Raw genomic sequence first — 15,585 nt, 5'->3', positions numbered from 1 at the left:
TCGTGACAAAATAAAAATGGGAACGAAAGAAGCAATGCTGGAAGTGTGAGATACACAACTAGGTGGGGCTTGTGGAGGGTGAGGAGGGTGGAAGGGGATATGAGCAAGCTGAATGGACAGGCAAGAACATGGCAGACGCAATATAATGTGGAACAATGTGACGTTATTGTCTTTGGTGCACAAAACAGAGAAGAGTTTTGTTCTAATGGTGAGAGATTGGGTGATGCTGATGTTCAAGAGGACCCAGTTGTCCTGGTACACACGTCACTGAAAGCCAAATGCAAATGCAGCAAGTGATTAGGAAGGCAAATGGTATGCTGGTGTTTACTATGAGAAGATTTAAGTGCAGGAGTATAAATGTCATTGTTGCAAATAAATAGGGCCTTAGTGAAAACACACCTAACGTACTGAAATACGGTTTTGGACTCCTTATCTGAAAAAAGAACATACTTACCATAGAGACTGTATAACAAACGATTCTTAGACCTGGTTCCAGGATGGGCGTTTGTGGACACGGTGGGCTGAAGGACCTGTTTCTGTTGTTGTATCTCTCTATGACTCTATGGGCTCCTATGTCAGAAGGAAACATTAAAAGAATGAAAACCAGGAGAGGTTACATGGTTAATGGGATTATGGTGCAGTGCAACAGGGGTTAATAATGAGAAAAGGAACAAGAGGTGTTACTGGCAACAGCAGAATGATTATCTGAAGTAGCACTCACAGGACATGTCCAATGAAATGATGTTGTGGGAAACTGAGCGCCTCGCCTTTAAACCGAGTTGCAACCTCTCTCCTTTTGCTTCCGGAGGATATAAAATGTTTGCAATGACAGGCAACGCGAGCACGTGTTGATTGAGGAGGGTTACACAACCGGGAGATGAACAGTGCACTGGGGTGGCGGAGCGGAGGCAGCCGGGGTGGAAGATGTCCCTGTACAGGAACACCGTCTGGTTTATGAAGGGTCTGCGGGAGTACACCAGGTGAGTGTTGAGAGTAGTAAACCTCCCCCTCGCTCCCTAGCTCTCAGCGCCTTTGGTTAACTCCAATCTCCGGTTAACTTTGCACAGTCTTTGCCTCCAGTTTACTTCCAAAGTGATTTAGGTTTTTGTCTTGTTGCAGAGGGACACGCACTTAAAAACTGCTCGTTCATTTGGGACGTTACTGCTTATTTCAATCTGCCTTTACTTTGTAATGTTCGCACCAGCGGTGTTGCATAAACCCGGGCACTGGGTTACATAAACGAGGGTGGGTTGCCCAATGCTTCGATGGAGAGAAACTCGGCCAGGATTTAAGCTGCGGGTGTGGGGGCGATCCTGTAATAGCGCACCTTCTGCCTGGTTAAAACGTCCAGTGCAGAAGAGGGAATGATCCACAGTTTACCAACTAAAGCAGTGCTCTGCCTCTGCCTGGTCCAGCGGGCACCCATTACACTGGAGAGCACTATTTCTGGGTCATGTGCGTGGCTCCTACTGCACGACTTCAGAGCTTAAGGAATGCTGGGGATTGTAGTTTCTATTTACTTCCTGGTTCTCAGACTCCCAGAATGGTTTCCAGCACAGAAAGAGCCATTGGTTCTATTGAGTCAGCGCCTTCTTTCCCCATTATCAGATCCTTACCCAGCTCCCAATCTTCCAGCTGAATCAGCCTCCATCATTTCCCCGGGCAGTACAATCTCGACAGCAGTCTGCTCCCTGTGTGGGAAGATTTTTCTTTGTGTCAGTGTTGGTACTTCTGACAATCACCTTCATTTTCTGTGTTTTGTTATTGACCCTTCTACCAATAGGAACACTTACCCTCTGCCTATACTTTGCAAATACCCTTCTAGATTCACAGAGGAGTACAGCACGGAAACAGGCTCTTCAGCCCAACTTGTCCATGTTGACCATGATGCCCATCTAAGCTAGTCCCATTTGCCTGCGTTTAGCCCACGTCCCTCTAAATCTTTATTGCAGCCGCTCACAAACTTCCTCTGTTCTAAGGAGAATGCCACCAGCTTCTGCGATTTCTCCATAAAAAATTGAAGTGCCTTGTTCCTGGAATCAATCTAATATATCTCTTCTGCACTCACTCTCTCCAAATCCTTTGCATCTGTCCCAAAGTGTGCTAACCCAGAACTGTTCACAATATTCTGGCTGTGGTGAACCAGTATTTTATAAAGGTTTATCAAGACTTCCTTGGTCTTTTACACTATGAAGCTCAGAATTTCATATGCTTTTTAAATCACTTTTCAACCTGCCCTACCACTTCCAATGAACTAGGCACGTTTTACACCCCCCCCCCCCCCCGATCCCGCTGTCTTGTACCCCTTTTAGAACTGTTGCCTCTGGTTTACATTACCTCTTCCCATTCCTCCCTCCGAAACTTCCCGCTGCCTCGGTAAAGCAGCCAACGTAATCAAAGATCCTTCCCACCCTGGTCATTCTCTCTTCTTCCCTCTCCCGTCAGGCAGAAGATTACAAAAGCTTGAGAGCACGTATCACCAGGCTCAAAGACAGCTTCTATCCTACTGTTTATCAAACTGTTGAACGGACCTCTCGCATGTCAAAGGTGGACTGTTGATCTCCCAACCTACCTCATTATGGCCCTTGCTCTTAAATTGTCTCCCGCACTGCACTTTCTCTATAGCTGCTACGATATATTCTGCAATTAGGTTTCCTTTTTACTACCTCGATGTACTTGTGTATGGAATGATCTGTCTGTTTGGCATGCAGACAAAAGCCTTTCACTGTATTTGGATACATATGACAATAATAAACCAGTACCACGCTGGTCCACAAGTTTAAAGAAAAATTAACAGCAGCACAAGATATGACACAGTCTGTAGTCAGAGTCATCATCGATGCTTTCATTCTTGTCTCCATCTACAGGTTGGGAAGGAAAGTACAAGACCTTTGTAGGCCTCTGGAGACTTGCTGTTTCACAATTTCTTATGGCATGATAGTAGGTTGTCCTGCAGAAGTGGGAAGGTTCCTCACACACTCTGGTTTGTCAGTCTTGTTTAGCATTGACCAAATTATTAATCACACTGATTTCATTGTCCTGTTTCCTGACTCCAGGCTATTGCTTCTGGATGCATTGAGAAAGTTTAATCAAACAGGCACAAACTAGCACATTCTGTACCTCAGCAGAAAATAAACAACGGTCGGCCAGATTGCACTTTGATACATTAAACCCTAAATCATCCTGGAAGTGAACCGCTTAAAACCATTTCATTACCTCTTGCTAAGGTACAAAATCTACAAATATTTCTGCCAAAGGGAATCAAAAACCATAATCATGAGATTAATCCTAATCCTGCATGAAACGATTAGTTTGAGCATGTGAACATACAATTAGGAACATAGAGACATACAGCAGATAAACAGGCCCTTTGGCCCACCCCATCTTCCACTGTCCTTTGAGGAAGAGAGTTCCAAAGACCCACAATCCCATGAGAAGAAATCCACCTCTTGTCTTAAATGCCCGATCCCTTATTTTTAAACAAATTGTCCACCCATTATAAATTTTCCCACAAGGGGAAACATCCTCTCCACATCCACTCTGTCAATCCTCCTCAAGATCTTATCTGTTTTAATCAAATCTCCTTTCCTCAATCCCCACTATACAGGTTTAGCCTGTGTAATCTCTCTTCATAAGACAACTTGCCCATTCTAGGCATTAGTTTAGTAAACTTTCTCGAATACTAGCCTGCACTAACAGCTTTCCTTAAATAAGGGGACCAGTACTGTATTCCAGATGTGGTCTCATCATTGCCTTGTATAACTGAAGCATAACCTTCCCGATTCTAAATTCAATTTTCCCCTGGAAAGAAGCAATAGCATTGTTTTAGCTTCTCTAATTACTTTCAGTCACTGCACACTAGCCTTTTGCAAATCCCGCCCAGTCCCCTGCAATCTCTCACCATTTAGATAATACGCTTTTTATTTTTCCTGCTTGTGCACAATTTCTGACATTGTACTGCATTTGCAATATCCTTTCCCTTTCACCTAAAATGTCTGTATTCCCTTCCTAGCCTCCTCATATCCTCTTCACAACTTCCTTTCCTACCTGTCTTTGTGTCATCAGGAATTTTAACCACCACACCTCTGGTGCCCTCATTTGTTGTTTCTGTAAATTGTTAAAAAGTTGAGGCCCCAGCACCGATCCCTGTGACTTGCCACACGTAATATCCAGCTGACCAAGAAAGATCCATTCATGCCATCTCTGCATTTCTTGTTAGCTGTGTGTGGTTGGGGCCTGTCTCACTCCTGGTGTTGCTTTGCGCTCTGCAGGAGCGGATACGAGGCTGCGGCACAGCACTTTGGTGCGAAAGATCTGGATGTTGATGTGACAGGAAGGTGCTTCCTGATCACTGGAGCCAACAGTGGGATTGGTAAGGCTGCTGCCCTGGAAATTGCAATGCGAGGTAGGTATTTCCATAATCCTTCCAACATGGAGTTACCCAGGTAGTTTGTCTGCACTGTGTGATTGTAATGTTGAAGATAGTTCATCCAGGAGGAAGCATGCTAGTTAGTTATACACATTTGGGAGTTTCCAGCAGAGTCCTGGATATTTGAACTGTCCATTACAATTGCACCTTTTGGGGCCTCAGAGTCCCACTTTGTACTTGCTGCTGATGAGTGAAAGAAGGGTCCTGAAAAATGCATCCAAATATTCAGCTGCTCTCCCCCACCAACCCCCCCACCCCACCCCCCAACCACCCCATTCTCTTCCCAGCTCCTGAAACTCTATCCTTCTGTGCCCAGGAACTCTCACTGTCCCTTGACCACATCTTCCTTTTGCTGGGCTAAGTCACGGTGTTAATGGCTCTCACCTCTACTCTGCTCCTTTATCCTGGAAACCATTGGCCACCAATTTTTTACAGATGCACCACAAAGCATCCTAACTGCATCATAGCTTGGTATGGCAACTCCTCTGTCCAAGACTGCAAGAAAGTGCAGAGAGTTGTGAACACAGCCTAATCCGTCACGCAAACCAACCTCTCCCGTGACTGTCTTCACTTCCCACTACCTTGGGAAAGTAGCCAACGTAATCAAGGAGCCCTCCCACCCCAGTCATTCTCTCTTCTCCCCTCTCCTGTCAGACAGAAAATACAAAAGCCTGAGAGGACGAACCACCAGACTCAAGGACAGCTTCTACCCCACAGTTGTAAGATTCTTGAATGGACCTCTTGTACGTTAAAATGTGAACTCTTGATCTCCCAATCTACCTCATCATGGAGTTGTTGGGTGTGTGTGAGAGAGAATGTTTCACCAAAATAAGGAAGGGGGGAATGGGACTGTTCTCCTGGGAGCTGTCATAAACTCTCTGTATTTCTATTAATTTGAGATTAAATACATGAAGCCAGCTGAGGGAATTGGTTTATTATTGTGTACCAAGATACAGGAAAAACCTTTGTTTGCATGCCATCCAGCAGAGCATGCCATGCACAAGTACATTGAGGTAGTAAAGAGAACAGAATGCTGAATATAATGTAGCAGCTGCAGAGAAAGTGCAGTGCTGGTAGACAAATAAAATGCAGGGGCCACCATGAGGTAGATTTGGAGATCAAGTGTTCATCTTTAGGAGGAAGGGTGGGTAGAAATAGAAACACCAGCACTCCAACTGGCCTGTACGAGGAGCCATGTTAAACCAGAGAGGTGGCCTCTGAACTAAGAGCCAGATCCCATGCATTGAAATTCTTCAACATTCTGTGTAAGCTTGCTGATGTAAAAACCATCATCAGTTGCTTTCAAGGAACTCCCTGACTTTGCTCACCTATAGTGATCAGTGCTCTCTAACCTAACTTGCTACTGATCATTTGACCTCTGACTCCTGTTCTCCTAAACACCCTGCCAGCAACCCAGCATTTGACCTCTGTTCACCTCCATTTCCCCTTCTGCTCACCTTGCCTCAGAATAAAGGGACGTCCCTTCAAAACTGAGATGAGAGGAATTTCTTCCACCAGAGGGTGGTGAATCTGTGGAATTTCTTGCCACAGAGGGCTGTGGAGGCTAAGTCATTAGGTGTATTTAAGGCAGAAATTGATAGGTTCTTGATTGGTTAGGGAGTTGGGGGTTAAGGGTTACAGGGAGAAGGCAGGAAAATGGGGTTTGGAAAAAAATCAGCCATGATAGAATGCCGGAGCAGACCCGATGGGCTGAATGGCTGAATTCTGCTCCTATATCTTATGGTCTGTAGTCTTATGGTCTTAATTCCTTCTTTTGTTTGGATATAAAGTGCTTCAAGAAACCATCCAAGGGGCAAGAATATAACTTTGTGCTTCTGGTTCAAACACAATTCTATTTGAATAGCATTAACTATTTATAATTTGTAAAATATTAATTCCTCTACACTATATAACCCCTGCAAACAAAAAGTGTGCAAAATGTAGCTTAAAAGAGATGTCAGTTAATATCGTAAGCTTCCAACCAAAATTATCACACTGAATCTCAGTCGACGGAATGAGTTAAATGTTGGTGAATAAATCTGAAGCTGTGCAGGTGGGTTTATTGAATCTGTAATTTAATGATTGTGTACAGTAATCTTATTTTTATAGCTTTAGGGAAATATTTGTTTCCTTCAGATTCAAGTGCTTTTGAACATTGAATATACAGGGTGCAATTAAAAGTTGTAAAATTCTGACCTTCCATTGGATTCATTGATTTCACCGTCTCGCAACTCAGACCTTTGAAATTGATGATATCATGTAATGGACTCTGACAAACAGGTCTATGGTAAACATGAGATTGGTAATAATTGTGACATCTGCAAGAAAGGGGAGGTGTTTTTCCCCAACAGCGATCCTGGGTGGAAGGTTGTTACTGGAAATTCAGTGCCTTTCTCTCTCTGGCCCTCTGGTCACTGATTACTGTGCGTAGTAAAACCCTTGACTTCCCTCAGGGGGAACTGTTCATCTCGTCTGTCGAAACAAAGAGCGAGCTGAAGAAGCCAAGGCTGAGATTGTGAAGGCGAGCAATAACAAGGTAAAGAAGTTCTTTGTTAATAATTTTGTGAGACGTTGAGACTTTAGTGACAGTAAACTTACATTCACCTTTTAACAAAGTAATCCCTGGGGATGAGAACTCTGAATTATCCATCCCTGCTACCTTAAATCACTTGGGCATCAACTGATCCCTTGAATCCACTCATCTCCAGCGCACGTTGTGGAGCGACCACTTTCGAGTCAAATCATGTGCTTGAAAATGAGGTTTTCAGTTGAGGCCCGAGTGTTTGAGAAGGACAATGTGATACTTGGATCTTGCCTCCAGCATTGTTTTGCGAGAGGGGAGCTGAGCCGCTTTCCAAGTCAACTTGCATCTGATGGAGAGGTGTTGGGGTTTCACTGGAGGGGTATTGAGCTGGATCAGCAGTGAACATCCTGTCTCAGCACAAAGACCAATCATTTGTAGGGAACAATACGGCTATCAGGGCAGCCAGGTTTCTACCCAAACTCTGACGAGTGACCCTTCACTTTATTTTATAGGAAGTTTTTGTCCACATCTTGGACATGTCAAGGCCAATGATGATCTGGACGTTTGCAGATGAATTCCAACAAACCCACGGCAAACTGAATGTTTTGGTAAGTTCTTTTTGTAATATTTTCATCAGAATGCTTTCATTGCACCTTTCAAGTTGATAGAAATCCTTGCATTCCAGGTAGGAAAAAGTGACCGGGCAGGTGAATGGAGCTGAATTAATGGCAAAGGAAGTGGAGCCTTTAAAAGGGGTGCTGAAATGTCCTAACGCAGATGGCCAGGTCGCTCACAATGTTAATATAGAACAGAACAGCACAGTAACAGGCCCTTGGGCCCACAATGTCTGTGCCCAATAACAGCTGCTCCCAATCTACTCTCCCTAGCTCCTGCCTAATAATGTAATTTGCTTTTCCCCGGGTTAGCACTCCAAGTAGGCAAGCAGCAGGCCCAGAAACGGCCAATGATTTGCTGAGCACCTGCCTTTTACCTCTACACAGGAGGTACAAATGACGGTCAGGAATTACCAGCAGCACTGCACAGAGTTTGTGCACATGTCAATGAGGTTCTGACCCCAATGTTATGATACCTGTGTGGAAAATACTTCAGCTGCACTTAAGTGTCTGTAATTGAAGTGGTGATCTGCCCTGTTGCAGTGGGTGGGAAGGAAGAGGACACTTGTAGGTTGCAAGAGGGTGAAACTATGACAGGCAGTGGTCAGCAGGGGTGTCTACAGAGCACAAGCCTGCCATTTGGCCCAGCCATTTCATGCCAGTATTATGCTGCACTCGAACCTTCTCCCACTTTTCCTCACCCAGATCTACCACCCGACCTCTCGGTTCCCTTCTCGTGCTTGTCCAAGCTCCCCTTAAATGGTTCTAACCTGTTGGTCCCAACCACACACCCTGTGGTAGCAAGGTCCACCTTCTCACTGCTCTTTGGGTAGAGAGCTTGGAAGTTAGAGAAAATTTACAACACAGGAGGCCATTCAGCCCAAAATGTCTGTGCTGGTCAACAAAGAGCTTATCAGCATGCTGTTTACTTGAAGCTCTTTTTCTAGATCAACAATGCAGGGTGCATGATCAATCAACGCCAGATGACTGCAGATCAGTTGGAAAGTAATTTTGCCACAAATACCTTGGGTAAGCTATAATTATCTGGTTTTAAAGCTTCGGTGCACTTTAACCTCTACTCTTTTGAACACCCTGGCACAGACTGTCCCTGGGTTCCATTTTTACAGGCATCCATAATCAATTTTGTCCGTAACCATAAATGTACAACAATCACTCAATATGGTAACCACACCTCCACAGTATTGTAATGAATGGCATCAAAACAGACGAGACTGATAGAGAATAATTACAGAAAGTGGGGAGGGAGAGAGAGAGAGGGAGGAAACTAGTTCTGCCATTTGTAGGAATGAACATGTACACGTATGTCAGACTTTTGAATTTAATAATATTATAGGAGATCGTTTGTATGTAGGGGTGTCCGTATGTCAGCCATTTGTAACCCAGGGTCAGCCTGTACAGAGATCTCCAGAGACCCCTTTGGAAGAAGAGCCCCAGGTGAGTGGTCACAGTTGCTTCAGTTAATGCTCGTCGCCGGTTTTAAATTTAAGAACATTAGGATGCACGAGTTAGTCAGTTATCTGGCACCTCGAGCCTTGTCTGCCATTGAGTAGTCTGGTCCTGTGCCTCATCCACTTGTCCACTCGGTCCCCATCTTTTCTGATTCCCTTAGTGCCCAAAAAATGATCAGCGTGCGCTCAATGACTGGGCATCCTCCGCCCTTTCAGGCAGAGAATCCCAAAGATTTACAACCCGCCACATGAAGGAATTACCCCTCACCCCAGTCTAACTGGCTTTTCCCCTTGTCCCGAACTACTTGCCCAAAAGGAAACAGTTTCTCAGCTTCTGTCCCAATAATCTGGTTTGTCTCAATGAGCTTGCTTTCTGAACTGCGCCGAGTGCAGGTTGGTTCACAGAATAGCCCCCTTATCATTGAATCTACCTCGCACCGACTCCAAGACTAGTCCAGTGAAACTCCTGAAATCTGACATGCTGGGGACTTTAGCGGTGCTGAACCAGCAGATTTTATGGACTATTAGATGTTAGTTCTATTAATACAACAATGCACTTATTTAAAAAAAATATCATAATGAATTTCCCACTGGACCAGGTTAAAGAGAACATGGGAACCAGAGTCCCAGTCAGAGGGAAGGGAATCCATATAATCATACAGCACAAAACAGGCCATTTGGATCAACATGACTAAACCAACCATGGGGCACGCATCTGTGTTAATCCCATCTCTCAGCACTTGGCCCAGAGCCTTCTATGCCTAAGCCATTCAAGTCTTCTTCTAAGTGCTGTCAGTGACTCTGCTTCCACCACCATCTCTGGCTGTGCATTCCAGGTGCTCGCCACTCTCTGGATGAAGAAAGCCCCCTTCGTATCCCCCCTGAATATCTTATCCTTTACACTGAACCTATGTTCTCTAGTTTTATCTACCTCTGATATGGGAAAATGTTTCCTGCAGTCTGCCCTATCTATAGCCCTCTATTACCTCAATCGTGTCCCTCCTTGGCCTCCTCTGCTCCAGGAAGAACAGATTTGGCTCCTCCAGTCTCTCCTCGTAACTGAACTGCTCCATCTCAGGCAACATCCTGGTGAATATCCACTGCACTCTCTCCGGTGCTATCACATCCTCCTTAGAGCACAGTGACCAGAACTGTATGCAGTACTCCAGCTGAGGTCTGACCTAGGTTTTATAAAGATGCTCCAAAGGCATTTGAAATACTTGAATTGTTTCCATGCTTTAATAATGTCAACAAAAAGTGCTGCAAGAAGCTTAACTACTGTACAGGAAGCAGGCACTGCTTGCAAAGTGTTCAACGTACGGTTGTAAGGCAGCTAAAATGACAACCTGACCTTCAGATGTTGCATTTTTGAGTAGGAACCCAGATTGAAAGCATTGTATTAAATGATAACCCATATTCAAATGACCCTTTCTGGGGTAATGATCTTTGAATGGTTATCTCTTTTCCTCAGGTGTGTACATTCTCACCACAGCTTTGGTACCTCTCCTGCAAAAATCTGAAGATGCCAGAGTGGTGAGCTCATTTACATTTACTGTAGCCTGTTCTACATTTTAAACAGCAGCTTCGTCTGCGTTCTTTTAACTTGTACCACTTCCCGCCTCTTCTCTCCCAAATATAAACCTGTTTGCTACCCCTTTGTTGATCTATTCTGATCAAATACTTCACCTGTTTGCTAGATCACGGTATCATCAGGAGGAATGCTGGTTCAGAAACTAAACGTGGAAGATTTGCAGTTTGAGGAAGGACAATTTGATGGGACCATGGCTTATGCACAGAACAAGGTTTGTCGTTTGAAGCTGAACTACCTGTGTTTGCAAAGAGTTGCCAATTCTGGAGGCTTTCCCAGATGACCTACCACCTAAAATTGCTCCAACACCACAGTCTCGCCATCAGTCTCCCAGTATAATGGTACCCTGCTTTCCTCTGGTAATAATTAAGCAAAAAGACTCTTCATCTTAAGTGATGAGTCTTGACTGTCAATAAAACATTTTGTATCAAATATTTTTATAACTGCTAAATGAAACTATTAGAGGCCAAATTTTAAAAAAAACAGTCAAGTTCCTATTATTTATTTGGAATTGTGCATGGCTTCATGTGGAGATTGATATTCATCTTCTGAAGACTATAGGATAATGCTGGAGGGTTAGCAGCCAAATCATACCCTGCAGCATTTAGTGGGAACTAGTTGTGTCTAAGCTTTAGTTGGTATGTTGACTCATTTATCAATTTGAGTGGAGATTGATTAACGTTCACTCTGACACAGTTCTGTTAGCTGGACTGTGGTGACTGGAGGTTGGACTGCTACAGGAAGGGTGCTTGGTTCGACAAGGTAGATGAGGCCAGAACCAAAAGGGCAAAGAATTTGGAATGTCAGGGCAGGTTTTATTTTCTACAGCTTCCCTGATCCCTACTTATTTTATGCTTTGTAATTTGCATGGTATTCTGGATTTGGAAGCCAGTGGGAAGATGCACAAAAGAAACAGAGTCTGTGTAACTGATGTAATACAAGTAATGAGTCACAAAGAAGATTACTGTATTGCAGGCATATTAAGTATAAAACTCTAGGTAATTAGCTACATTTCCATGAAACTGCATGTCAGATGAGCACAAATTTGGGAAATGTTCTGCATTATTGGGCAAGACAGGTTTATAGTCACTGTGGCTGGCCTAGTCAGACTAATCCTGGGTCCCAATGCAAAGTCCAATCTAGCTGGATCAACTGATCCCACAAGTTTATTATTATTATTATCATTGAATAAACAAATTATTGAAACTTCTGTCCAATTCTGTATTTCAAGTCAAACTTTAATGTTCATCAAATGAAACGTTAAGTCTGCCCCTCACAGCTACTGCCTGACCTGATGAGTATTTCTAGCATGTTCTGTTTCTATTTGCAAATAACGGCTTGTCAATTGTGGGCCCAGCATTAACGTTTGTCCTCTGTGTTTAACCTGTTCCTCCAACCCAGCGTCAGCAAGTAATTATGACGGAACAATGGACCAAAATGCACAAGAACATCCACTTCTCCTCCATGCACCCTGGCTGGGCTGATACCCCAGGTACTGTCAAATTAAACAAGGAGCAAACTAACCTGTTTTCAATGCATGACTGACCTGATGTGTGATAGAATACAGCCTGGCTTTAAATCTCATCTGATTTGATTCTAAAACATCTTCTTCATTTCTCTGGCAAGCTGTGAGAACTTCCATGGCCGATTTCCATGCAAGGATGAAGAACAGGTTGAGGACAGCAGCTCAGGGGGCAGATACATTGGTGTGGCTTGCCATCTCCAGCACAGCATCCCAGCAACCCAGTGGCCTTTTCTTCCAGGTAAGAGATTGGTTTGGCCCACTCGGGCCACTTCAGGACACATCTTGCACCGGTTATCCCGCATCCAAGAAGCAAATCATTCAGATGAAGTAAACCTTCCACCATTCTGTTGTTGTGTGACAGTGGCAATGGGGACTGAATGACAAAACAGAACTAAACAGCTTTCTGTTGGCCTACAATAGACCCAGACATGAGGTGAGGAAATCCACCTCCCCTACCCAATAATCAAGGTTTGGGAAACCTGGGTCTAAATTCGCCGCCACCTCCCAAGCTTGCTACACTCACCATGTGTTACTTTGCTCATTCACAATATACCCCATGTTTTGTGTTTGAAAAACAAATCTCTCAATTGGACTTGACTGAATCAACATGAAACTATTCCACTATTTCCCAAGGGAGCTGGTTCGTCGATTTATGAAAGGCAAATCATGTTCGACAAACCCTGAGTTTTTTTGTGAATGTAACAAGTAGGATCAATAAGGGAGAACCAGTGGATGTAGTGTGGATTTTTACAAAGCCTTATGAAGTATGAGGTTAGTGTGCAGGATTAAAGCACATGGGATTGGGGGTAATGTGTTGACATGGATTTAAAATTGGTTGATGGGAGGAAACGAGGAGTAGGAATAAACAAGTCTTTCTCTGGATGGCAGGCAGTGACTGGTGACATACCTCAGATAGGTGTTTGGGCCCCATTATTCACAATAGATCAATGATTTGGACGGAAAGAACTTAAAGTAATATTTTGAAGTTTGCTGGAGATGAGACTGGTTGGGAGCGAGAGTTGTAAGGATGATGCAAAGAGTCTTCAAGGTGATTTAGAAAAGTTGAGTGAATGGGCAACTACATGGCAAGAAAATGTGGATAACTGAAGTTCTCCATTTAGGAAAAACAGGCCGAGTATTGATTCAAATGGAGATAGAATGAGAAATGTTAATGTACAAAGGAAGCAAACATTTAGATGCAGCAGTTAACAAGGCAAATGTGGGGCTTCATTACAAGAGGTTTTGAGTACAAGAGAAAGAATGTCTTTCTCTAACTATAGAGAACCTCAGTGGGACCACATCTGGAGTATTGTGCACACTTGACTTCCTTACCTGAGAAAGGATATATGTACTATGGAGGGAGTACAACAAAAGTCCACCAGACCGATTCCAAGGGTAGTGGAGAACCATCCTATGATGAATGATTGGGTTGACTTGGCCTGTGTTCATGAGTTTAGAGCAATGAGAGGAGACCTCACTGAAGCATGCAAAATTCTAGGGCTCAAAAAGCTACAGGGTGTAGAACAGGGGTCACACTCTCAAGATATGGGGTAAGATGTTTAAAACTGAATGGAGAATTTCTTCACTCAAAGGGTGCTGAGCCAGTGGATTCCTCTAGCACAAGGTGGTGGAGGTGAAGTTGCTGAATATGCATAAGTAGCACATAGACCTTTTATTCACAAAAGGCATCAATGGGTATGGGGAATATGATATAGAGGATCAGATATGACTGTACTGAGTGGTGGAGCTTGGAAAGGCAAAATAGCCTCCCTCCTACTTTTCTGCACCATTATAATCTCATAAAACAAGATTTTTTCGATAGCCTTGAAGCATTAGAACAACTGTTGAGTGGTTATTTATGGCAGATTCACACACTTAATCTGTTAGTTTGCCTGATTAGAACTAGGTTGTTGACCCAATCCCTGGTACATTCACATAGAATTAAATTCTGGAACACACCCAGTGAAAAAGGTAGAACAAAGTATACTTGGAGAGGACTAATTTGCAGTGTTATGGGAGAAAGCTGAAGGAAACTAATCTCAGTTTCAAAGAACAAAGATGAGGATGATGGGGAGAACTGTCTCCATAGTGTCGCACAATTTGAACAAGGCTGGAGAAGACCCACCCCCTCATGGCTTTGTACTGCAACCTGGTTTAATAAAGTATGTAAATTTATTGTTGCAATTAAATATTGGGTACATCTGTTGTCTGTTTCAGGAGTGTTCTTAACTATCATCTTTAGTTGAAACACTTTAAATGATAAACTTCATTAAGCATTACATCATTTCCCTTGCTTTGCTTTACAAATATAATTCTCTAAAAATGCTATGCTTAATTTTTCTTCCTGATAATTTAGATCGGAAATCAGTGCCTACTCATCTATTTTTGGCCCAAACAAGAGCAACAGCTGCAGAGGAGGAGAAACTGATGAAAACTCTGGAGGAATTAGCAGAAAACTTTAAAACCTGGTACGCACAATAACGCCAATCCGAATTGAATCTTTACACATGTTCAGATCATCACAGTAATCAGAGTCCTGATCCTGTTCATTCACATCTGAGAATCCCAACAAACTGAATGACAACTCATCTAACATCCTGCAGTGCTTGATTATTTTGGCATCTCATTCATTTAACTACTCCATCCACACTCAGTAAAGTGGAGCGTGGATTTGAGCCTTCATCCTTGGCCACTTATTGGACTTCAAGTAGAATGTTGATATGCAGTTTCAGCCTTTAGCTCTTCACCTCTATTTTGTGTTGTTTTCTGGAGAGACAAGGAGAGACTGGAGATGCTGGGAATTTGGAGCAACAAACACAAAATGCTGGAGGAACAGGAGGTCAGGAAGCACCTATCGAAGAAAATGAACAGTTGACATTTCGGGCTGAGACCCTTCATCAGGACTGATGAAGGGTCTCAGCCTGAAATGGTCAACTGTTCATTTCCTTCACCCCATGCACAAAAATCACTTCCCCTTTGAAATTATATTCTCACCTGGTTTTTTATTGTCAGAGCTGCTTTCTGTATTTACCTTCTTACTCCCTTTTATTCTTCACAGGATATTAAAAGCTTCAATCACTATTTTTCACAATTGGAACATCAATCCTACAAGCTTCTGGTTCCAATAAAGGGTTGATAGCTGGCATATCAGTCTCTTGTCTCTAAATACACACAGCTCCAGTGCATACTTCTAAATTCTTCAAGTTCTAATTTAGATTTTCAACCTTTTTAAAAGATGTCTTTTACCATGAGGTTTTTTAGAACATTGAATAGTTTAATTGCTTCCCAGATTGGTCTAATTGCTTGTTTTGTAAAATTAATAAAATATCAGCAATTTCAACATGACAAAACTTATTTTTAAAAACATATTTTAAGAATTTTATCTCCTCCAAGTAACGAAGTGAACTTTTAGCAGATGCCACCCTTCCACAGGCAT

The 15,585-nt window shown here is 43.2% G+C and overlaps 1 protein-coding gene across 1 annotated transcript; it reads left to right on the top strand.

The window, feature by feature from the left end:
• Window positions 1–803: 803 nt before the first annotated feature.
• dhrs12 (dehydrogenase/reductase (SDR family) member 12) lies at window positions 804–15,499 on the top strand. The gene is made up of 10 exons (XM_052013301.1): window positions 804–980; window positions 4,272–4,405; window positions 6,883–6,965; window positions 7,466–7,561; window positions 8,515–8,596; window positions 10,508–10,569; window positions 10,734–10,838; window positions 12,026–12,116; window positions 12,251–12,388; window positions 14,506–15,499. The coding sequence occupies exons 1-10, from the start codon at window positions 925–927 to the stop codon at window positions 14,628–14,630; spliced, it is 972 nt and encodes a 323-aa protein (XP_051869261.1). The 5' UTR covers window positions 804–924; the 3' UTR covers window positions 14,631–15,499.
• The last annotated feature ends 86 nt before the right edge of the window (window positions 15,500–15,585 follow it).

Source organism: Pristis pectinata, chromosome 4 (genome assembly GCF_009764475.1).
Source record: "Pristis pectinata isolate sPriPec2 chromosome 4, sPriPec2.1.pri, whole genome shotgun sequence".
In the NCBI taxonomy this organism is placed as follows: Eukaryota; Metazoa; Chordata; class Chondrichthyes; order Rhinopristiformes; family Pristidae; genus Pristis; species Pristis pectinata.
The sequence above is the reverse complement of the archived record's forward strand: the minus strand, read 5'-3'. Positions and strand labels throughout refer to the sequence as shown.